At 43.5% G+C, this 23,378-nt stretch overlaps 2 protein-coding genes across 8 annotated transcripts in view; both read right to left on the bottom strand.

Annotated features, from left to right (window-relative positions):
• SOS1 (SOS Ras/Rac guanine nucleotide exchange factor 1) overlaps window positions 1-16,568 on the bottom strand; it is a 52,734-nt gene extending 36,166 nt beyond the window's left edge. Inside the window, exons 1-5 of one of the 2 annotated variants that reach the window (XM_050893293.1) lie at window positions 16,244-16,568; window positions 7,299-7,424; window positions 4,885-5,016; window positions 4,169-4,333; window positions 347-556 (exon numbers count right to left, since the gene is read on the bottom strand). In XM_050893293.1, coding sequence (XP_050749250.1) covers window positions 347-556; window positions 4,169-4,333; window positions 4,885-5,016; window positions 7,299-7,424; window positions 16,244-16,330 — 720 coding nt within the window. In that variant the 5' untranslated portion in view covers window positions 16,331-16,568. Of the gene's footprint in view, window positions 1-346; window positions 557-4,168; window positions 4,334-4,884; window positions 5,017-7,298; window positions 7,425-13,026; window positions 13,181-16,243 lie in introns of those variants that run through there. The other variant, XM_050893292.1, reaches the window with a different exon arrangement.
• A 5,281-nt stretch (window positions 16,569-21,849) lies between these two features.
• The window catches only part of MAP4K3 (mitogen-activated protein kinase kinase kinase kinase 3), an 85,888-nt gene continuing 84,359 nt past the window's right edge, over window positions 21,850-23,378 (bottom strand). For all 6 annotated transcript variants that reach the window (XM_050893152.1, XM_050893155.1, XM_050893154.1 and 3 more), the window contains one exon: window positions 21,850-23,249. In XM_050893152.1, the coding sequence (XP_050749109.1) occupies window positions 23,162-23,249 (88 nt within the window). In that variant the 3' untranslated portion in view covers window positions 21,850-23,161. The remainder of the gene's footprint in view (window positions 23,250-23,378) is intronic.

Here is a 23,378-nt window from a genome sequence, read left to right as displayed (position 1 = left end):
AATTTATATAAGATCACAGAATTTTTTTAAAATTATGACTCACTCTATATATGTATCAATATATAAAAATTTACAATTATTCAAACATGGCAAAGAACAACAATAACAAATCTTAAATTACAGGCCTGCAAGTGAATATAGTAAATTGGGTGGTTTCTTCCACAGTTCTACAAAACCCGTGCTTCCCCACAAGTGCTCCTTTACTATTTCCATTTCAGAACTCGAGACAAGTGCTTCCTCTACTATTGATATGTTAAACTGGACAATAGTTAAGTTCTAGAAGTGTTCATCTAGATTTATAGATATTATACTAAGGGGTTTTGTTTGTAGTTTGTACAATACTTACATGAGATGAGAATAGTTTGGAGTTGGAGGCATATGGCTCTCTAAAAACTCTGATAATGAGATTTAGTTCCCTTATATATTGTCGAATCTCTGCCATAAATGACTTCACTAGGTCATAATAGGTTTGCTCCCCTGAGGTGGAGGGTTCCTCATCAGATAAAGTTAGTGCACTTAAATCTTCTACATCTTGATGGAACATATCCATTAATACCTAGGTAGCAAAGAGGGGGAAATCCACAAAGTGAGAACAACTTCTTTTCAAGATCCACCAGTAAGTTACCAGTAAAGGAAATCTATTATTCTCGTGAAATCAGACTCATCAGCAGTAAGATTTCTGTATTATCATTCTGCAATTGGTTGAGCATTACAAAAGTAATACTCATTGCTATGAATTTGCAAGTCATTATTTGTAGTGGCAATTTCTGAAGAGTTCCCAGTCATTTAGACCAATCCAGGCATCTCTCCAAGAACGTGGTCCTAAAATCAATCACAATTTTAAGAGGTCTATGAAGTATACAGACACATTTAGCTGTATTCTATTACTCTGAATTAGCCGTGCATAATGTAAGTTTCTGAAGATACTGTATTATCTGAAGTCAAAAAGTGTGTGCATTTTGGCTTTTCAGCTTTAGCTTTAACAGGAAGTCACACATGATCGTGCTCAGAAGCCTGAAACCTATCTGCGATGAATACTGGCCTGCATGCACACTGTACGTGGCCTGGTTTCTGTCCTTAATAACTCCTGAGTTCTCTTGTTAAAATGGACCCTCGAGGAAGGGCATCAGCTTCAGAAAAGGTGGCAGTCACATCGCAGAACTACACAGACAAAAGGACCTCTAAAAACTTTGACTACCAGAGGTCCCAATTCATACTCAAGCAAGGCTTACCAAACACAAGCAATTAATAATTTGAACTTCTCAAGAAAAGTGGATCACTGAACACTTCTTCCAAACATGGTATCTGAGCCAGGAGTCATTACAATGACTTAGCAAGTGGCAAACAGAAATCACACTTTGCGTTGTTTCCACAATAGTCAAAGAGCATCTTAAAGGTAAACTAAGTTGACTGCAAGTTAGTAAAAGGCATCCTAATTTGAAGTATCTTTACCAGAAAGAAAACCTAAAGAGGGTCCACAAACAATCTACAATGACGTAGCAAATCTTCACAACGAGCTAGCACAACATGTAGTTCAACATACAACACAACTTTGTCCTGGGATAGACAGATGGGACAATATTTATAAACAAATCTGCTGCCCAGAGCTACACCCCTTCCAGGAAGTCATGTATCAAACAATACATGTGAACTTCAAAATAAATGAGAACTTAAGTGCTGCTTGCCAGTCTCCCTTCCAAACAGGTGGAGGTGAAGCGATGGCAACCTACGCCTGTTACTGTAGAGACCGACATGACTGCTGACAATCACTGAAAAGACTGAGGAAAAGACTGCAGGATCAAAGCTGTAAATACTCCTCTGAGAAACACAGGAGGGAAGACTAACACCTTAAACATGAACTAGAGTTTTTAAAACAGCAGAAAACAGAATGAAAAAGTGTTTTTCAAAATAATTACAAAACTGGAGATCAAGAATTAAACTTCTGAACGAGCCACAAACATGACATTTACCCTGGTATTTACACTAGAAATCTTTCTTTAAAGCATGTTACAGGTGCTTCTCCAGAAGACACGTCAGTTAACCAAGCTGTTGACTACTGATACTAGACGAATGAACTATTCTGCAAGAGAATACTCGGGGATCTAGAAGTTCAAGAGATGGTCTGGTAGGTTCATCAGATTTGAATATTGGAAGAAACACACCTACCTAGAGCAGTCATTCTTCACCCAGGTCTTGTCCTAACACTCCTCAAAAATATACAGGTCTAGTGAGGAGGGAAATGGGCACACAGCAGGTTCCTTCTCCTAGTGAGTCAAAGGTCCCTGCTACACACCCTGGTCTTAAGCTTCTCTGAAAGCAGAACAATGGACATTTTGCATTAAGACTGACTTCTTCTGAAGCTGTAAGAACAGAAGGTGATCTTTCACATCTTTCAAAGTCAGTGAACGTATATGGAACTCGGGTTACAAGGAGAATCCTAACTAATTCTGGGGAACAGGACATTATAGGGTCACTACTGTAGGAAATTACATGGAATAATGCAGGTATTCAAGGAGGCCTCAACATTTGTAACTTTACTTCACGGATGCAGTTCTGGCACATACTGGAGCTAGAAGATTCCAGGCTGTATTCACGAGGTGCGTATCTCATTACTGTGAAATCCACAGAAATAAATTAGAGTGACTATACCCCACATACTGAATTTAGAGCACTCAGAAGCATGAACAGATAGCAGAAGAAAAACAGCTTGCATTTTAATGGAGTTTGTTTTTTGCAGACAAGGCAAAATTTTCCAGATGGATAGATGGCACAAAAGCAAGTGTGAAAGTGCTTGAGAAAAAAATGGCACACAGGGCTAAAACTGTTCTGGTTGTTTTATTTCAAAAAATAAAACCAAGCAGAACACATTATGGGTATGAACATAATATACTATGAAGTTTCTCGAGGCAACTGGAAAGAAAACACCTCAGGAGCACCTTTCAATGGCTTATTCTGCTGAGGCAGTAAACCAACAGGCCTGCTTTAGAGCCTTTCAAAACTTTCTTCTGTGTACATATCAAAGAGTTCCTCCAATATAATGTAATGGAAGTTCCTAAATCAATTTCATCACAGCTCTTCTGCTCACCACCTTTCCTAGGAGAGAAAGAAGCATGCAGCAACAGCACTTGTTCCTATTATTATTCTATGACAAATATTCAAACATACACCTTCAAACCCTGCCTTCATGACCCAGGCAGATATTCCCAAAAGCAAGAGTGACAAATACTACTGTCCTGACTGAGAAGTACGTGACTCTTCAAGACCTCATCAGATATCTTAAGAGAGAATAAAGAAAGGTGAAGAAAGTAGGATGAAAAAAAAGCAAGCAGGAATGAGACAAAGGCATTCATTGAAACACAGAGACGATCCCAACTGAAGATATTGATTAACACAGACCAAGACAAAATACTGAAAAGAGGTGATAAATCTGAAAATCGCTAGACTTCAGCAAGATTAGAGATTCTTAAATCCCATCCCTTAAACGATTAACTTCAAGCTTTGTTTTTTAAACAATGGAAAACTTGAGATGCTAATGAGGTGGCCACAGAACCTACAGTGCAAAGGCACCTGAAAGACAGACAGGGGACCTTGCTCTATCACTGCTGGAAAGAGAGATGATTCCTGTCTGAATCTAATGAATCTTCTGAAGCTACAAGACAGACTACCTGCAGATAAAAATATGGACCGCTAAGGAGGATTAGGCTGAGATGCTAATGCAGGTGGGTTTTTTGTTTTAAAATGCTGGACCATCGAAACACTACTTTTTACAAGCAATACAGCCTTACTTATTTTTGGGAGAACACCCAAGCTTAATTTCAGCCTTCTTTTTTCAAGCTACAAAATAAGGCTCCACTACTACAGCTTAGGAATGTTACATTTTTAAGTTAGTGCTGTTTCACAGTAATTTTTAAAGCATTCACACATAGCTGAGATTAGGTAAGTGCTATCAAAAGGAAGAGAGACTTAACTATTAATAAGCACAAGCAATAGCTCTGTAAGCTCAATTAGCTTTTGGTTAGCCTTGCTCTATTACTGGAACCATATTTTATGGCAGTAATTTCTTCTTTCAAAGGTACAACACTCCATGTACTCAAGAAGGAACAGACATTGTCCTCTCAAAACTTAACTAAAACTTCCTGTTAACATGAGAAACCAGAGTTAGGCTTACCTTATCAGCACACATTGCCACTTTAATATCTTGTTTTGTAATCTCATAATGTCTTATATTCCGCACGTAATTCCCAACCAATTTTAAGATGTCTGCAGAAATGTATTCTAATACTGCCACTATGTAAACAGACACTTGGTGGTCAATTTTGTAGCCTAGAACTTCCTGAAAGGCAAAAAAATAAGCATTCCACTGTTACTCAGTTGATGAAATACACACCACAGGTTACAACTAAAACCAGTAAGTTTAAGACCCTACTCAATAAACATTCACCACATATCCACAGTCTATTTTAGTAATAGAAACACAGTAGTCTGTAGGCCTAGAGAAGAAACGGTGTCATTGTAGATGCTGCTCTATTAACTGTGGAAGCAACAACAGCCCACAACTGTCCCAAAAGCCTCACTTAAACATTTAGGGCTATTTCCAGAAGTTTCTTGAGCGTATTCTTAGTCACACAAAATGAAACAAGAACAATCAAGTTCATAGCAAATGAGTTCTTGGCTTTGTTTGTCCAAGAGAGAATTAACTAATTTTTAAGTGAAAAAGAAATATAAGCGATGAACTAAACTGGAACACTTAAAATAAAACCATGTAACAAACACAGATATTCTTAATCCTTTTTGTTTACGTTTCAGGCAGCATACAGACGTTACATGAAACAAAGGTGTCAACTTCTAATTGCATTCTAAAAGCGAGATTACATCACTGCTTACCTTTAATAAGGGATGGATTTTTTCTACTGGGAGAGACAATGGATTTCTTCGTTTCCTCTTCTCAATAGCAGACTGGGCATCAGCTATTGCCCACTTATCAATAGGATGGGGAAAACTTTTTTGAACACGATCCTTAAAAAAAACAGGACTAAAGGGTAAATGCACAATCTGAATGAGCTTTGCAATATTATTACATTATCAAATCGCTTTCCATTACTTAACAAAGGAATGTTTGCTAATGTTAGTATTTCAACTATAAAAGCTTGTACAACACGCGTAAAATTTATCATTTTGGTACATGCTGCTCACTACATTCATAAGGCTGTATCAGAATGTCGTTATCATAGAATAATCTAGTGCTCAAAATTTGAGAAATGCCAGAATTAAGTTGCCATTGCAGGCACAATTTGCTTCCCTTGTGCACATGCCTGGTAATTCAGCATTTAAATACATGACTACATTTTATCCTAGCACTTTATTCCCTGTACAGAATGGTCACTGAATGAGATGATACAAGTTTTCTGTTTCACCTGTGCTGATCAGCACATGGTTCAGATTGTATACATGCAAACTGCTCTGATAATGGCAATGAACATAACAGGAAAAGATAATGTCCAACAGCACTCACATATTTTAAAATAGTTTCATAGTCTACAGTTGGACCATATACGCCCCAGTTCATTTACTCCTTCCAGCAGTCAGTGTGCCTGAGGACACCTACACTCTCCCATGCACTGAACGACTCTCCTGATGGAACTCATACACAGGTCTCTGGAGGTTCAAAAGCTTCACCATTTTTGGTAGCCCTGGCGTTCAGAGATGACAAATCTAATTTCTCAGATAACTTCACATTTTATTTTTTCAGACCACAGTTCCCACTGACTGTTTCAGTTGCAAGTGCTCACTTACGTAAATATGACCCCCATTTGAGCAACCATGAAATGAGGAAGATGAAGCTAATGACCACTTACAAAGAGCTGGTACAGGACAAAGTACACAAACAAAAACTTTCTGACAAAAAACTGGGACAGAATACAATTCTATAAAGGTGGCACCCAACTTTCCAAAGTACAGGCTTTTCTTTTTCTCCCCTCATCATAACAATTCTGCAAAAGGAAAGCAGAGATCCTACCAAAAAAAAAAAAAAAAAGGTCTCATTCACTGTCTAATAACAATTCACTCCCTTAACATAGTCCAGTCTGCTGACTGAAAAATGAAGGTGTCCTGGGGGAAAAATATATGTGTATGACCATATAATTAAAGACAGCATCATTATGCATAAACACAAAGGGAATAAATCGAGGTCGCTTGATCATCTCTAATTCTCGCATTTCTCATCCTGACTTCACAGCCGTAAGACCCATAATGCAACGCTGTGTGTCAAGTTTTTTGTTAGCATTGTTTAAAACACAGCATTAAACAATCTTCCACAAACCTCTTGTCTCTTGAGCTGCCAGACTAGAATGATGTTGCAAAACAGGCCAGCCATTAAAGGGGACACTGGAACACCATTTGAGGTGTCAGTGATCAAAAGAGAAGATGAAGGATGAAATTCACAAATCTTGAGCTCAGAGACAGCTACCTTTTTTTTTCTTTTTTAAAGGGATTTTTGGGTTTTGGGGTTTTTTTGCCATTAGTCCACTTTCTTCAGAACGTGAGGAAGTTGCATCTTGTTTTGTTTCCTAACCCGGCACAGGGACAGCCCCTGAGTACCGGAAACCAACAGGCACACTGCACATGGAATCTGTAGCTTGGCACCAAATTCTTCTGATGATGGTTAAGCACAAAGGGCTACCAAGATATGCATGGGCTTAGAAGCTTAACTCATTTAGCTTAACTAATTTGTTTCTCAGATAGGGAAACTCTTCTCAGATCAAGCCCTCTTCTCAAACATCAAGCTGCTTTTCTGAGCAACAGAGGTTGTAGGTCTTTGAAAAGGCAATTGTAAGACAAGAGGTTTCGATATAAAGGAAAGAAGTGTTCCTCAACTCGTTCTGAGAAAGTGACTGAACTATTTTTGTTCAAATTTCTGGGACGGCGGGTGGTATATCAGCCTAAATCACCATGCTGAGAAAGCAGCACAGAGCCTCAGACTAAGCACCCATAGTTTGCATGCAGTATCAGTGGGGAAAAAAGGTCTTTTGAAAGGAACCAGTCAACTTTATGTACACAAGTTAGACTCACCATTTATTATACACTAATACAGTTCAGAGATAGTTTTACTGTGCATTGAACAACAAATTCAATTGATATGAAAATCAGCTATTAGATAACTCAGCAGGCTTTATGCAGAAGGTTCTGCTACATAAAGATACATAATTACTGCTTTCCTTTTTACATTGTGAAATGATTAATGTTAACTTTTCATGTAACAGTTCAAATTATTACAGATTTGTAATAATTATTCTCTATACCTCTACATCCAGAAAACTTCTTGGTTGGGCTTGACACAACATACTTAACAACTGGAGAATTAACTCCTCCACATACTGTAACGCATCTTCAGTAGAGGAAAGTTTAGGATGGACTTGCACCTGAACCTATAGGAAATAGAAGAATTCAAGCTTTGAGTTTTGTTCTTCCCCAAACCACATGCTTTACTTGCAAGAAAATATGACAAAAGAATGAGCCAAACAGCTTAGAAAAATCCAACCCAAAATGTAGCTCTGTTAAGGCACATCAGACAAACATGAGTGAAACACTCATCTACACCTGATAGAAACACAAATCTCAAACGTTAAATGTACCTAAATCACTGTAAGTGACGTTTAATGTCAAGAAAACAGCTAATCAATAACACTGCTTAGCACTGCAATTAAGAAAACTGTTTAAAAACCCTGCATATATTCATCTTTCTCCCCTAGCTCTTAAACCACTGTTTGTACAAGACATTTAAGACATGGGGTTTTCTCCCTTCCGCAACTCATTGTTCATCCCTCAATCTACAATAATGAAATACAGAACTTTTTTCACAGAGAGCGCACTACAGAAACAGCAGTGACTTCAGCAGTATTTAGCCATAAAATTATTTAATCCATTCTCAATTAGCTCTCACTAAAATAAGATTTAGAAGTTTGTTTCCATACTGATTTTTTAAAAAGATGTCAGTCTCTAGAGTAAAAAACACTTCAAAAAAGGCCCCAGTGTTGTCCTAGCGTTAAGTGGCAGTTCAGAGATTTTGAAGTTTGGTCCCCATATGTTTACTTGTATGTCATTAAGTGTCTGTAAATTCTCCCTGGTGTAAATCCACTGAGGCATGATCCTCCTTGCTCCTCCCATTATTTTTCCAGACAGTCATTTAACTTCTGAAACAAGCCTCCAGTATAGCTTTCCTTTGCGCTTCCGTAGTTCACAAAATAGCACAGTTTTAACCAGTTTAGATTTCTGGTACGCAAAGCTCAGTGCTTCAGAGTTTAAACAGACAGGCAGTTTAATCTCAATCCTACACCGATGGCAAACACTATGCCAGAGCAAGCTGACTGCTAACTTTCGCAACACATCTTTCAAGCCCCAATTTCATCATTTTACCATTCCACTGCACACAACTCAAAATGCCTCCAGTTCTCTCAATCACTAACACAAGAGCTTAACCACCTTAAACCAAACCCCAACAATCTGTCTGATCCAAATATTAAACCCATGTCTATATTCAAATAATGGTGCCATAATTATTTAATGTCACACCTGAGTGTTCATTCCTGTTTGCAGTTATAGCAAGAATTAAATGTTATGAAGTTCAAACACACAATAGCCTCAAATAGAAATCCACTTGCCTGCTAAGGCACTCATTAATTTGAAAACTTCATGTCTGGGCATAGTCCTGGTGCTTATTTAACTACTGTTGAGATTTAAATACACTAGATCATGCGTTTAGATTCTTGCAGACTGCATACCCTTATGCAGCAGGTCTTAAAAAACATCTCCAGCAGTTATGGCTTTTTTAACTTAAAAGCACTCTGGCAAAAATAGAACAGGAGAACTTCTCTCCATTTGACTAGCTAATGCAACTATTTTGATTATGCCAAGTTTCATTTTTCCTAAGAACTTCACCGTGCACAGCAACAGAGTGTGTTTGTGGAGGTACCCGAATAACAGCATGCCCAGCAGTCCCAAGCATTATTTACAATTCAAACACTGACATCTGAAATACTGTACCAGCTTGGAACATCTTAACGCCAGAAATTACAGACTTGCAGAAGTATTCTCTTAAAGATCAGAGCTGATCTGAGCTGCCTGGAAGATGCTGCCTTTAATGTTTTTTTTAAAGCAGAACTGAACAAATTTGTATTACTTTCTCCCTACAGTATACTCTAGCACTTGGTAATTTAACGCTTCTCAAAATACAAAGTCAATCCAATAGTAAAAATACAGAGCATGATAAACTGGAGTGATGAAGAGCAGCCCTATTTTCTCCTTTACTTAGAAAACAGACTGTAGACTTAAATAGCCTCATCACAACTCTTTCGGTCTGTAACACAGAGTCTATACGAATAAGAACAAACAAACAAAAATACCACATCAGGCCGTGACCTGAAACATTATCCATAGTCAGCCTAAACAGAGTCTACAACAATAACCTACTCCTAGTTCGGGAGATAAAGTTCCAAACATTTTTCCTAAGCATTTATGTTTGGGGGGCAATTACATCATTATTCTCAAAGGGCATTGTCTTCTGGCACTATCAAGCTCTACTTTAGTAGAATATCCACCTCAGAAGAGGAAAACATCATGAGGTGCCATTGGCTTGCCAGCATAGTTTATCTATATTAAGTAGGTAGTAAGTAAGCTTCATTGCTACTTAAGTGAGATTTAGTATCATTTAGGGTTCAAAGTCATACAAGCAAAAGCAAGAAAACAACTAGACTAACAAGGAAAATTACAGGATAGCTTGGTGTACAATTATCATAGAAACATGTAATTTTAGTATCTGCACTACTGTAGTACCTAAAGGCTCAGACTGAGAATGAAACAGTGTTATTTGAGGGTACTCAAAGCAAGTCCCAAGAAGTCCATTATCTAAGACATGATGCAAGACTGGGTAAGATGCAAGATTTAGTAAGAGAAGACAAGAAATGAGAACATCTGTTAGCATACACCATCACGTGACCAGTTTCAAAAAAGATCAAGTTACCAGGGGGTTTCCATCGTTCTCATAAAGTCAGTTCAGATTTTAAACTAAAAAAAACTGGGCCACCCTGCCTTATCACCCTTGAAAAGAAGGAGTATGGCTTGAATCCCACCAGATCCTTCACAGTCCTATGTTAGGAATACACATGACAAACAGACTAACAACTTCTGAAGTGTTGTGATGTTTAGATAAGATTCGTATCTAAACATTTAACCTCTCCCTTAAATAATGACAGAACCCATCCCTTCCCTCCTACACACACACCAAAACGTCTATCTTATGATAAGGGAAATTACTAAAAGAGCAGCTTAAGATCTTTTCACAAAAGCTTCAATTCTTCAAAATACCCCAATAAATTCTAATAGACAAATACAATCTACATCAGCTACAAATCCTTGCCTCCATGGCTCCATTTTCATGCATCTGATCACTTTTTTGAATGTTCAATCTTCTCAGTCTTTTTTAATTCTCAAGATGGAAATGACTAGGATTCTCTTTATTTGAAGATAAGCAGAGCCAGCATTTCTTGAACAGCTTTTCATGCTCTGTATAAGAACGTGAGCAGAGAAAAGCAGCGTCTGCTTAAGAAAATTTGTAGCACTTCAGGAAAATCCTATATGACCACTTGGTCATTGTTGTGGTTTGGGGTTTTTTTGGGTTTTTGGTTGGTTGGTTGGTTTTGGGTTTTTTGTCCTTCCCTTAAAAATCAACAAAAGCAAGGAATTTCTGTCAGGAATAGCAACAGCTTAAAAATTAGGCAACCATAAATCTAAACTGCCAGAAAAAGTCAATGAAATCAACTAAAAAAATGTGCTTAATGAATAATACAAAGATAAATATATATGGTCTTACTTTATAACCCTTAGCAACTTATTTTATATAAAGCTTTCTCAAACCATTCCTTTCAAACTCTACATAATAAATTAGAATATAAACACTCCCACAAGCCTCATGGGAAGCAGTAGGGACCTAGACCAAACCCAGAAACAAGTTTCAGTTAAAGGACTGCAGATCGAACAGCTTCAGCTTACACAGAGGCTTGGTCTCTGACTGGTCCAACACAACAACTCCTACGCTGTTCACAAGATGACCCAAACCCCAGTCTAAACTGACACTCAGCAGTTCATTCTGCACTAGAAAGAGGTGTTTGACAACAGGTAAGAAAGGAAGGGTCACACAGTGAATTTAACAATCTGATTAATACTAAACCACACTTCCTTAGCTTAGGAACTTCACTTCCTTAGGTTTTTGGTTACCTCTTCCTCACGTGGCCATGAGGAAAAGCCTAATTTATGTTGATCATAAAACTGAAAAATTTCAACTTACGATGAAAAAACCTCTCCAAAGACTTAAAGCAACTTCACGTGTTACACAAAACCACCAGCGTAATGCTCCCAAATCATCATTAACAATCAACGCCATGAGGCTCATGGTTCTCAGTTGTTCTGCTAAATACAGAACACACCATAAAAATCCTATGCGTGAAAGGCTGCAGAGAGAACAATACCGAACCGAGTCCCATCAGGAGCAGCAGAAGGTCCAGCAGCTTCAGAAAAGTACATAACAGAAGGAAATCATTCTAAAGCTACATAACAAACTGAAATAAAAACAAAGCATCTACTGTTGGTTAGAGACAATTTTTTTCATATCTGGGCAAGACTACCCATCTACTGGGATTCTGGCAAGAAGTCACAGTATGAATCAAAAACCAACACCTGCTAGAGAACAACTGTGCTTCGCTGCTGCGTACAGGTACTGCCATGCTGCCAGTCTTCCTTGTTTGCGGCTGAAGTGCTTGTAAGAAAGCATCTAACGAAAAAACCCCATCATATTTACCACAGCATTTTGATAATAAAATGGAAGAAGCTGTAATGAGATGACAGGCCAAGCTGTTTTCCAAAGCACTACTAGAGAGGGTGAAACTTTACTGATTATAAGCATTTTTCTAAACCTTTTCTAAACCTTCGCAGACACAGTTTATTCAACGGATTATTAGTAGAAATTACTTGGCCACAGAGCAGGCTTTTCTGGGGCGAGGGAAGAATTTTCTTCACTTCAGTAACTTTGAAAGTCTTCACTGTTATAACCCTTATTTTTACACTGCACCAGTGAGCATGTGAAAAAACCTACAGTAAACACTTGAACTGTAGGAGGATCTTAACTTTATCCTCCACAGCCATCAGAAGAACAGAGAACCCAAAGCGATCAGAAATTAAGGATGTTGTACATCTGCAGTGAAGCAGTGCCAAAAATAAGAAGTGCCATTCTGAGTAGCAAGTGGCAACTGGACTATCATCAATTTGAAGAACTAGGTAATTAAAAGTCAGGTAGAAATATCTTTGTCAGTCACAGCTTCCTGAGCACTCTGTAGTCACTGAAGCAGCTTTTCTCATATCTTTTGCTCCATGAAAGGTACAGAAGACTGACTATATGATACATGGAGTACCTGGAAGGACGCTATCTGGAACAGTTTCCTTAACTGAGGAAGCAAATCCCCTTCAGCTGTCAAGTGACATCAGTCCAATCATTTTGATCACAACAAATTCCGACAGCACCCCTTGTTAATTGCTCAACTGATTGAAAATAACTTGAGGTATGCAAACAGCGGAATACCTGTACAATAAGAAAGTTCTTTTGTTTTTCTCAATTACTGAATTGCTTAAGGTATCAATCCATAAGGATGACAGGCTTTCTACTGTACAAACCAACATATCAGGGAAGAAGCAAGTCATAGGCATGCAGCGAAATTCTGACTGCATAAGCAAGAGTTATACAAGCAAGACGAAGCCACAAGGAAAGATGTTTGGGAAAAACTATCCAGAAGGTTATGACCAGAATAAAGTGTATAAATTCACTAGCGAAGGAACATCAATGTTGGAAAAGGCATCACTTTGCAAGTGTCCCTTCTGCGTCCGTTTTCCAAGGTGTATTAAAAGCCATGTATCTCCATCTCTAGCCACCCAAGAGCTCTGGTGTTTCATGTGTCTTGAATCCTCCGTCTTCAGCATTCTCACCTTCTGTCCATCTCTGCAACTACAATTTCAGACACCAGCTGTTATTCTTACTTCCTTTTCTTGTACCTCATCATCACAATTACTGTCTTTCATCAGCAACCAAGGATCTCTGCAACACTCCTCTTTTACTGCTTCAAAATAACAGTGACCAGGCAGAGAAGCATCTCAGTACACACCATTTTCTTCCTAATTGACTGCACTGGAGTCTATCTTGAGAGCATCTGAAGGAGAATCAGAAGAAAAGGGATTACATTATGATCTGAATGGTATAAGAGCTGCTTTTTGCAAATGCAGCTCTTCAATGCAAATACAGTTCTATTGTAAAGGTTCATGTCTAATGAAATACGAGGCATGCTCTCCTAAGAATCTGTTGATTTAGGAAGAGATTTATTCTTACTACATATTCTTGGTTTTGTTGCTTGATAAAAAAAATAGAATCAAAATAACTCATTGGGAAAAAGAAAGCTATTTGCAATGATTCAACAATACCTATTGTTTTTAAGAAAGCAATTCCGAGGCTGTAGTTTGAGCTCCGCATTACAAGCCAACTCACAGTTACAAAAGGGCAATGGCATTTTAATGATTCAGTCCACGTGTGGCAGCTTTCCCCAATAGCTGTGAACACTCCATCCTGGTATATATACTTTAACAATGTTAAATTAAATGCCACTCTCCTCATCAGAGATATTAATTCAACATAGGTCTTCCCAAACTATTAAGTCTCATTTCCAGCTATGCAGGAAATCATCACAATCTTTTTTGTGCATCTACCTGGTTTCAAGGTGGAGTTCAGAAAGCAGCTTGCTGTCACTACCTGAGAATGAGTGTCAGCATGTGGTCAGCTAACGGGGGAAACAAAGGAAAGGTTCTCCTCTAGTAACGACAGGAGGTACATGAGCTTCAGATAATCTGACTACTACTGAGATAGTATGCTCTGGCAATTCAGCAGACAAAGCCACAAGGCACTAGTTTCGCTCCAGGACAGTTGTGCCCTTTAACCTCACTGGCATATGCTGCCACATTCTCTACTTTACTAGTTCCACATGCTGGCCTCCAGGTACAGCTCAGGTCTTTGGCTAGCAGAGCAAGGGGTCGGTGTCTCAAACCCACTGGCTGCAAAGCTGCAGTTTCACACCTGTCTTGTGAACAGTGACAGATGATTGTCAAAGCAAGTACGCTGCAATGTTCATGGTTTTACCTGCCACCTATGACAGGTTCATTACCTTATGGGGCCTTTATCAGGGCTAAACACCCTAACCAACACTACTATTGGTTAGTAAAACACTCAATTTGGTTTCTCCATTAATGAATAAGCCATTAAGATAATAATTTAATATTTTCATCTGCCATTTAGTTTTCCTGTAACTCAAGTATTTGGCTGTTCAGTAAAGCAGGTGACAATACGGACAGATTCTTCATTTCTACCTTTACAAGGACAGCAATAGTAAGCAGCAGAAGACTATGCTTCTGGAGCACAGGGGGCAATAGCCTGAGAGAAGATAAGAAACAGGTGGTGATCTCATGAAGAACTGAGGTTAAAAGAGTTAACACCTGCCAGACAGTTACAAGTTTGAGTGTGAAGCTGTCAGAACTAACTCCACCTCACTCCTGCCACCCCTCTACCCACGGTAAGAGAGAGAGCACAGCACAACAAAACCAAGACAACTATACCTTGCAGGGCCAGTTTGTCATCTGTGGTAGCTTGTCATCGTTGGCCTTCTCTGTTGACTTCAGACTCCAGAATTCCTTTTCCCCCCCAAGGAATTTATCCAACTCCTTCAGCAAGCATCTTGCAGGGTGACTTCACGAATGGCTTGTCCACCGGGAAGAAATCTTGCACTTCAGATGTAGCAAGTAATTCCAAAGTCTTAGCTCATACTTGCCTCGAATCCTCACTCTACATCCTCCAGTAGTTAGCACTGAGCCTCATTCCAAATTGGACAAACCTCTGCTATACCATGGAATAAACCATCCTCCAAAGGAACGAGCTCTTGCTGGTTGAGACCTCGGGTAGCTCTGGTTTCCAAGCAGGCTTCAGTCAGATGGCTGTCCAAATGCTTACAAGCACCACAAGAAGCAGCGAGTTGCATGGTTAGTGCAGAAGTATAGTTTCAAAGAAGTTACTACTGACCAGGGATAAGACTTTACCAGTACATGCTACGGATTAGACAAGCAAGAAGACTTCCAAGAACTGGGTAAAACCACACAGTGTTGGAGACCTCAAAGAGCATGCCCAGAAAAGCGAGGCAATCCATTGCAAAAGGAAATCAGGAAGAAATACCGAACCGGTACAACTGCAACACTTGAGACTTCCAATCCATACTGGAAGATGCAATAGTTCAACTAGCCCTAGGAGCAAGTCTTTTACGCAAAAGTTGCAGTTAATCGCTGTAACTAGACAGACTCATAAAACGTTGCTGTGTACAACTAAGAAGTGTCAAGTTCTGCAATGTGAAGCCAGTTCAAGCAACGGTGTCAGAAACCTCTTGTTTCTTAAGCCTTCTACTTTCTGGGCTCTAGCTGCAGAAGTGGAAGAGGAGCCCTCACCATTTTTTCTCTCTTCCAAATAAACTCTTTCCACACCACAGGTACAAGCTTCACCATCCCGAAGGAGCAAGACTTGCTAGTTTGTCGTAATGAAGCCTTCTCAGCAAAAAGGTATTTAAACTAAGAGAAGCTTAACTAAAAGTCATTAAGCCCGAACACTAATTAACCAAAATTCTCTCAGCAGTTCCTCATAACGATCACGCCCCCCCCCCCCCCCCCAGCCATGTCACTTCTGGATGCTAAGGGAGCCTAGCAGAAACCCGCAGCAGCACTGCTTGCTTCCTTCTCGGCGAAGGGGGACCGGGACCCGCGTGTCCATTAACCAGTTTTTATCTACACGGCTCCGTCTGTCAGAGCATCGCCCCAGCGCGGCTCCCGCGGCCGCCGACGGCGCCGGGCCCTGAGCGGGGACGCCGGGGCCCCCCCTCCGCGGCACCCACCGAGGCAGGCGCCCGCCTGGCAGGGTGGCAACGACCGACCTCCGCCGAGCCCTAAAGCCACTTCCAGAGCGCGGGGAGCGCCGGCCGGCCCCGCTGCCCCGGCTCGGCCGAGGCGCCGCGCCGGCTGCGGCCCATCCCGCGCCGAGGCCGGGCCGCCGCGACGGGCCCCGGGACGAGCCCCAGCTCCCGCGGCCCTGCCCGCCGGGGCAGGGGACCCCGCTCCCCCTCACCTTCTTGAGGGCGGGCACCAGCAGTCCCCGCCACTTGGGCGCGTTCTCCTCGCTAAAGAACTCGTAGAGCAGCGGCTGCGCCTGCATGGTGCCGCCGGGCCCGGCCCGCTCGGGGAGGCGGGCGGGGCAGGCCGGGCCGGGCGCCGCGAGGAGGCCGCCGCGGGAGGGCTCGGCGCCCCTCAGCAGGAGGCCCGGCGGCCCCCCGCCGGCGGCGGCGGCAGGCCCGCAGCGGCAGGGGGAGGCGGCGGCTGCAGCATTCCCCGCCCCCGGCTCTCGGTGGTCGCCCTGGGGGGCGGCGGGGGGCAGCGGGAGGGGGCGGCGGGAGCGGGGTCACGCGGCTCGGCGCGCGGGCCACGAGGGGCGGGGTCGGGCGCCCGGAGCGCGAGCGCCGCCGCCTCCCCGCTCTCCAGGCTCCTCTCCTCGCCCGCACGGTTGGCGGCCGCAGCGCATGCGCCCCAGCGACGCGTGGTCGGGGACCTTCCTCCTCCCCTCTCCGGCGGAAGTGACTTCACGAGGTGGCCACACCCCCCGCGCGCCCCCTGCCGGTGGGAGGCGCCGCGTAGTTCCGCGGGGCCGGGGGAACTTGCAGTGCTCCCTGAGCGAGCCGGGTGGCGCGGAGGGGCCAGCACGGGTGCAGTGGGGGCTTGCGAGCCCTCCCGCCGCCCGGGCACCGCCGTGCTGCCCCGCCGCGGCTGCTCCCTCGCCACTGCAGCGGTGTGGGAACGGCCGCGGGCCGCCAGGCCCTCCGTGCAGCCCCTGCTCTGCCTGCCCTCGGCAGCCGCCGAGCGACCCTGGGAGAGCAGGGCCCAGCCAGGGCCCTTGGGTACGGCCTGGGGAGGGGACAGGGCCCTGGGGAGCCATTGGGATTCCTCAGCCACACAGGCCAGGCTAGGAGCCATGCCCACCCAGCAAGGGTCCAGCAATGGAGGGGTGGTGGCCCCACACAGCGCTGCGGAGGCCTGGGGAAGAGAGGGCTTTGGATCCACGTCAAACCCCAGTGGAGCTGTGCTGGGGCAGGCAAGGCCCCTCAACCCCTCTCCTGGCTAGTGCCTCTGCGGGCATGCTGATAATAATGCCCCCAAGGCTTTGCTCCCTGTAGACCATGGCTGATCTCCTCACTGCTGGCTTCTCACCAGCCTCCCTTGCCAGGGTGACCTGGAGCACAAGGAGACAGCATCTGCCTGCGACAACCATCTGCTCAGAGCTGGAGGCAGTGGGGTGGTGTTACTGTTTCCTGGAGAGCTCTGTCACTCCCTGTTTGAAAGACACCGTCATCTCACATGGGGACCAAGATCAGAGATCAATAAATACTCCATCCAAGCAGCACAAGAACAGCCTCAAGGGTGAAAAGTAAGCTTGGTTCTTGGAAAAAAGGCCAGAAAAAGTAAAGCCGGAATGCAAATAAAGCCCAGTGCTTTAGACAGGACAAAGTCTGTGGTGGTCTGCGGGACCTGGCAGGGCAGAGGGAGGAGGACAATGCTGGAGAAGAAAAGCAAACCATTATGGTCTGCTTTGCAAGGCACGGGGCCAAAAGAGCCCGAGGACCAGAGGAGGAAATAGTGAGCTGCTATTAGGGAGCACAGGGAGGGAGATAGATGTATGAAAACCTTCACTGGTCACTGGAAGGAAGGTTTAGGACCAGCTTCCCAGTTGCGAGTGGAGCAAAGTACCCGCACGGATTGCTTGGACAGAGGCTGCTGAGTCTCCCTTCATCTCAAGGGCTGGTCGTGCAGACACCTGTCAGGAATGGTATGCCTTTTGGGAGGCTCACTTAATTAGTCTTTGTGAAGCGCTCTGAGGATGGGAGATGTTCGTGAGACGCTGAGCAGTGCTTTAGCAGGTAATGGATGGAACCTCTCAGAAAGAGCTGTCTTCACCCTGAAGCTCCACTTCAGGCATTTTTCCTCCAGACAGATACTGCTGTCTGAAGGAGTCAGACTTCTGCTTTGAGCTTGCTGGAACAAGGATGAAAGGCAGGAATATTCACGTCTCAGAGCTATTTGCTTGGTCTAGCAGCCTGCCTGTGCATTCAGAGACACCATCACAGCATCTCATAGACTGCGGAGCTGTTGCACTCGCTGCCTTATGATGGAAAATCAATCTGTTGAAGTTTAAGTCTTCAGCTGCTCCCAAGTACATGCAACACTGGGTGTAAAACTGCACCAGTGCTCTGCTTCTCCAGCCCCTCCATTTGGAGATGAAGGTGCCAGGACTCCTAAATACCAGTGAATGGTCTACAGCATGTCTTCCCTTCAAACAAAACAGCGTTGGGTAACATGAGATTGCAGGCACTGTGTTCAGTCGGTTCAAACATTTGGTAAGGCAATGGGACAGTCTGGGCCTGAGCTCTCCCTCCACCCATAGCTGCCAGTACCAGCTGATAGCCTTCCTCTCCTGACTTTCAGTGCTTTTTCAGTGACCCCTGCCTGGGACCATCCTGAGTTTATTAGTGCCGACAGGGTGGTCCAGGTTCTTCACTGGCCTCCACCTGATCACGCTCACTCATTTCGTGTGCCACATGGGAGGGTGCAGTTTTGCTTGGAAAACAACTAAACAAGACGTAACTATCTCCAGGGCTGTCTGAGGAGCTGTTGCTTCACTGCTTGTGGCAAATAAACCAGCCTGTATGGTGGGATGGGAAAAATCCCATGGGTCCACTGAAGGGAGTGGACAACTGAGAGCAATAGGACGTTGTTCGCCCAGTAGTTGCTGTCCCAGGCCACTGGCTTTGCACCCCATCCGTGGTGGAGAGCATAGGCAGGTGAAGCGCAGTCAGGCACAGGTGCTGGTGGTTACCACGTATGGATGTACACATCTCCAAGGTGAGGGTGCCAAAGGACCTGGAGGAAGGACTGCAGCTGTCTGGGTGCTTGTTATGGTGCAAGCTCTTGCAGGGAAGAGCACAGAGTTGAAAGCTGGGGACTGCTTTCATAGGGATATAGTGACAGAAGAGTTGAATCATGAGTGGACAGAGGAAGCTCAGTGGCACAGAGAGGTGCGGGGAGCCAGGCAGCAGGATGACCTGCCCATACGTCAAGAAGTGAAGATGAGACTCACTGCCGTTGCTGTCAGGAGCAGAAACCAAAGGCTGCAGCCAGTGCAGTGGTGACTTTACAGGGGTGTACAATGTCTGTGGGTGGCATGGGGACACTTGGGATCCCCCAGTGCAGCTCGAGGAGGGAGAGGAGGACGAGGTGGAGGGTCATAGCAGCGCTTCACTGTCCCGAGGGCTGGCTGAGCAACAGGGGCTTACAAAGAGTGATGGCACCCCTTTATCCCCAGCAGCTGCCATGAGGAATGTGAGGAGGCGCCATCAGGAAGGACTGCCAGGAGCTGACGATGTACTCCTCTATTCAGCCTGCAAGACAGTGCTAGGAGTAGCTGCCTGTCAGATCAACACAAGGGGGACCTGAATTTGAACGTGTTGGATTTAAATTAGCTCTAAAGGGAAAATCTGCACCCAAGGAGGTGCTGCCCAAGGAGGGAAGACCTCTAGCAACAGTAATGCAGCTGTATTGTAGAGGATGATGCCGAGCAGACAGCAAACCCAGCATTGCTGTCCGCAATGAAGACTTGAGAGCCTACAAGGGTCCATGTCCCCCTCCCCAGACACGTTCCCCCAGCTCCTTCTGCACCTCTCAATAGACGACACAGGCCTGAAACATGACTCCCTATAACCCATATTTTAGATCAACCTGGAGTGTTTCCTTGAAGGGAAACAAGAGGTTTTGGCACGTTCCCTGGTTTTACCAGCTTTTTTCCCCACCTTTTCATGTAGATTCCTTCAAAAACCAGCAGTGCTATTGCTAAAGCTGAACCCTGTGGAGTGTAAGAAACGCCCCCCTGCCTGGGAAATGCAGCCATCCTCATCACTGCTCGTAGCATTGCTGGGTTCCCCCAGCCCCATCATGAGGTCCCAGTGGCAAAGCTCAAGGAACAGGCAGCCAGCTACACGTGCTTCACCTTGCACAGCTCTTGGTTTCAGTCAAGGGCAGTGGGACGCAGAACTTGAATCTGACACCCCTCTTTTTCAGGTCACCAGATCCTGTTTCTGACGGGGCAGGCAGCACCGCATGGAGAGATGTGCAAGAACAGGATAAAAGCAGTGTTCGATCCCATCCTCCCAGCTTCCAGGAGCACTTCTGCAATGGACCCAAACCACCCCACTTCTTTGTTCTCTTTAAGAAAGCTCAGTTTGGACTGAGACCCGAGCTCAGCCCCTGCACTGATCAAGCTTTGCTGTCAGGTTGGTGAATGCCCTGTTGCACAGCTACATCACAACACACTTCCACCTGTGAGCGGCTAGGACCACTAACTAGAAGCCAGAGATAACAGCCAGAGTGGAAGGGGCTGTGAGGAGAAAAAGGGAAGCTGCACAGGTTGTTAGAGAAGTTGTATCAACTAGCTGTAGGCAGAAGCCTTACACTAACCTCATCGTGCCTGTGATTCGGTTTCCTGGTGGCTGACCGTGCTCCTGTCAGTCAGCCACACACTGATCCCAATTACATCAGGATGGGGGTGGTGGAAGCTCCCACCGAGCATGGCTCAAGGCAACTGGCAATTGCAGGTCTAGCAAAGGAGACCTTTTGCTCTACCAGACATCTAGGCTCCTGGGCTCAGCTGAGGGGAGCTGCCAGCCGAGGAGCCGTTTTGTGCCACAGACCCCAGATCCTGCAACAGGACAATTCCTCAAAACGCAGGAACCCTTCAGCTTCTTCCTCGTCTTTCAGGCTGGAGAGCAGCATGTGGCGAGCAAAGCTATCCTGGCTATACCAACAGATTTGAGACAAGCCTGCCCTAGCACAATGCTCCCCTTCTTCTCACGTGCCATTACCCTGTCCTCTTATTTTTAGCTCTTCCAGCTGCATCCCAGCATGCATTCTTGTACCAAAAATGCTCAACCAGAATAAAACCCAGTATCCCTTAGCTCCTGTTCCCTGTACAACAGCCCCAAACAGCAAGACACTTGGCCACAGCTGCTGCAGAAACCCCACAGAAGGAAGCATGTTTATAGCACATCAGCTATACTGTACTTGGTTAAAATTTAGCTACTTTTTGCACGTCAAAGCGAGGAATAGTTCATGGGAGACAGGATGGAAATCCCCCTTGGGCAGCAGCACAAGCGTGCTGTGAAACACACGCAAGTCCTCGCCACTTCTGAGAATTCAGCTTCTCAGCAGCGGGGCTTGCATTACCACCTCTCCCACAGGGTGGATCTGAGGTTCAATGCAAGGGAGCAGACAAGATGGGGCCAGCAGAGGCAGCGAGCTTGAGTCCCACAGGCAGAAAAAAAGCCCTGCTGAAAAAAAATCAGTTTTGCAATCAACAGAGGTGGAAAAGCAGATGATGGAGGGAAGAAATCAAACAAGCTGGAATTTGGAAAAACTTACCTCAAATACATGTATCCATTGCCTAAAGGCCAAAAGGGTATTAATGCCTACCCTCAAGTGCTAGCCTAAATTGAGTTGACCTCCAGCAGTCTGACCATTCATACATTCAGAAATGCCCAGCTTCTGTGTTTGGCACAAACATTTAATAGCAGAATTCAAAACTCAGTATGTTCCATTTTAGTCTTATGTGGAAAATCAGTGCAGGTGATAATCTAATTGTACAACAACATGTTAAAAAAGTTTATTTTACATTATATACATTAGGGAACATATTTCAAAGCATTACCAATCACAACAATAATGCAGGCCATAAATCACTTTAAATTTAGTTTGGTTTTAGTGTATATTATCACAATAAAATATAAAGAACATATACAAAAAAAGGAGTCAAATGTGTGCATTTTGCTAAAACTTGGCATTTACATACTCCATTGGAAAATAGCAATCAAAAATACTTCTGATCAAAACTAAGTTCCTGTGATGTGTAGTAACCATTGTATTGTTTGAATGAGGTAGTAACTAAATTATTTTGGCCATGTGTTAACATCCTAAATCAAGAAGTGTGAAAATGGTTATAAGGCCAAAAAAAAGTCAAAATGGCAACATCTTTGAGCCATTTCCACAATGTGGAATGTTGCTCCTTTTCATTGTGATATGAAACTATTTAGTAAGATGAACAGTAATACTAATTTTTATCATTGTATACACTAGTAATTCAAACACCTATTGCAGTGTTACAGCCAGGTACCACTAGTCTGGGACTGACACCCATCCAGAAAGTATTGTTTTCAAGCATAGAGAAGTAATCATAAGGAGAGTTTTAATTAAATATAAAAATACAGGTGTTTAACTGGTTTGTTTCACAAAGAAAACTACCCAAGTAAACTAAAAAAAGGAATTTTGAAGCCCAAGTCATATCCACAAAGTCACAGCTTACCTTTGTGACTAAATACATCACATCTCAATATGTTGTGCAAACATGAACACCAGTGTGTTGCATCAAAATTAAAACAAGATTGTAATCTGATTACAGCCTTGGTTACAATTTCTAAAAGTTAAGATTTATTTGTATTAGTAAATTACATACAATAAAATACAATAGTGTTGTTAAATGTACTGTATTTGTTGCTAGCATCCCACTTTATAATAAACACATAAGTCCTTAAAATAGTACCCCGATTTCATTTTTGCATCCTCAGTGACTTTTACATCTGTACAGGTAAGACACTTGTACTTAACAGGAGGACCACTATCTACAGAAAGTCAGTGTAGGTCTTCAGCAAGAAGTTTCACTGAAAAATACTGCATATGTACAAAGATTACATACAGTAAATTAAGCACTTCTGTGGTATCATAATGCTTATGTGTCCATACCACAAACAATTCTCATCTTCCTCTCATACCACAATAAATTATAAAGTAACTGAAGTGGGGTTACTGCAGCTTTTGTGCAATTTCAGCCAGCCATGAATGCTGCTGCAGCAGGACTGTTCTCTTGTCACAGTGAGATGCCTGCCATGCGCTGTTCTCAGTAACTGTTCTCATGCCCTGCCAGGATATATAAATTGCTGTTGGCTGTTGGGTTATCCGTTGGCCTACTCTCCAGCACCACGACCCTAAAATGAAAATAAAAAAGCCACAACGTCAAGCAAGCCTTCATTTAAAAACATCCCTGGATATTAACTGTAAATATTCTTTCCCAGGATCCATCTGACCAGTGGTCATTTCGCTTTCCCTGGATGCCT

Source organism: Gymnogyps californianus, chromosome 3 (assembly GCF_018139145.2).
Source record: "Gymnogyps californianus isolate 813 chromosome 3, ASM1813914v2, whole genome shotgun sequence".
NCBI classification, from domain to species: domain Eukaryota; kingdom Metazoa; phylum Chordata; class Aves; order Accipitriformes; family Cathartidae; genus Gymnogyps; species Gymnogyps californianus.
The sequence above is the reverse complement of the archived record's forward strand: the minus strand, read 5'-3'. Positions and strand labels throughout refer to the sequence as shown.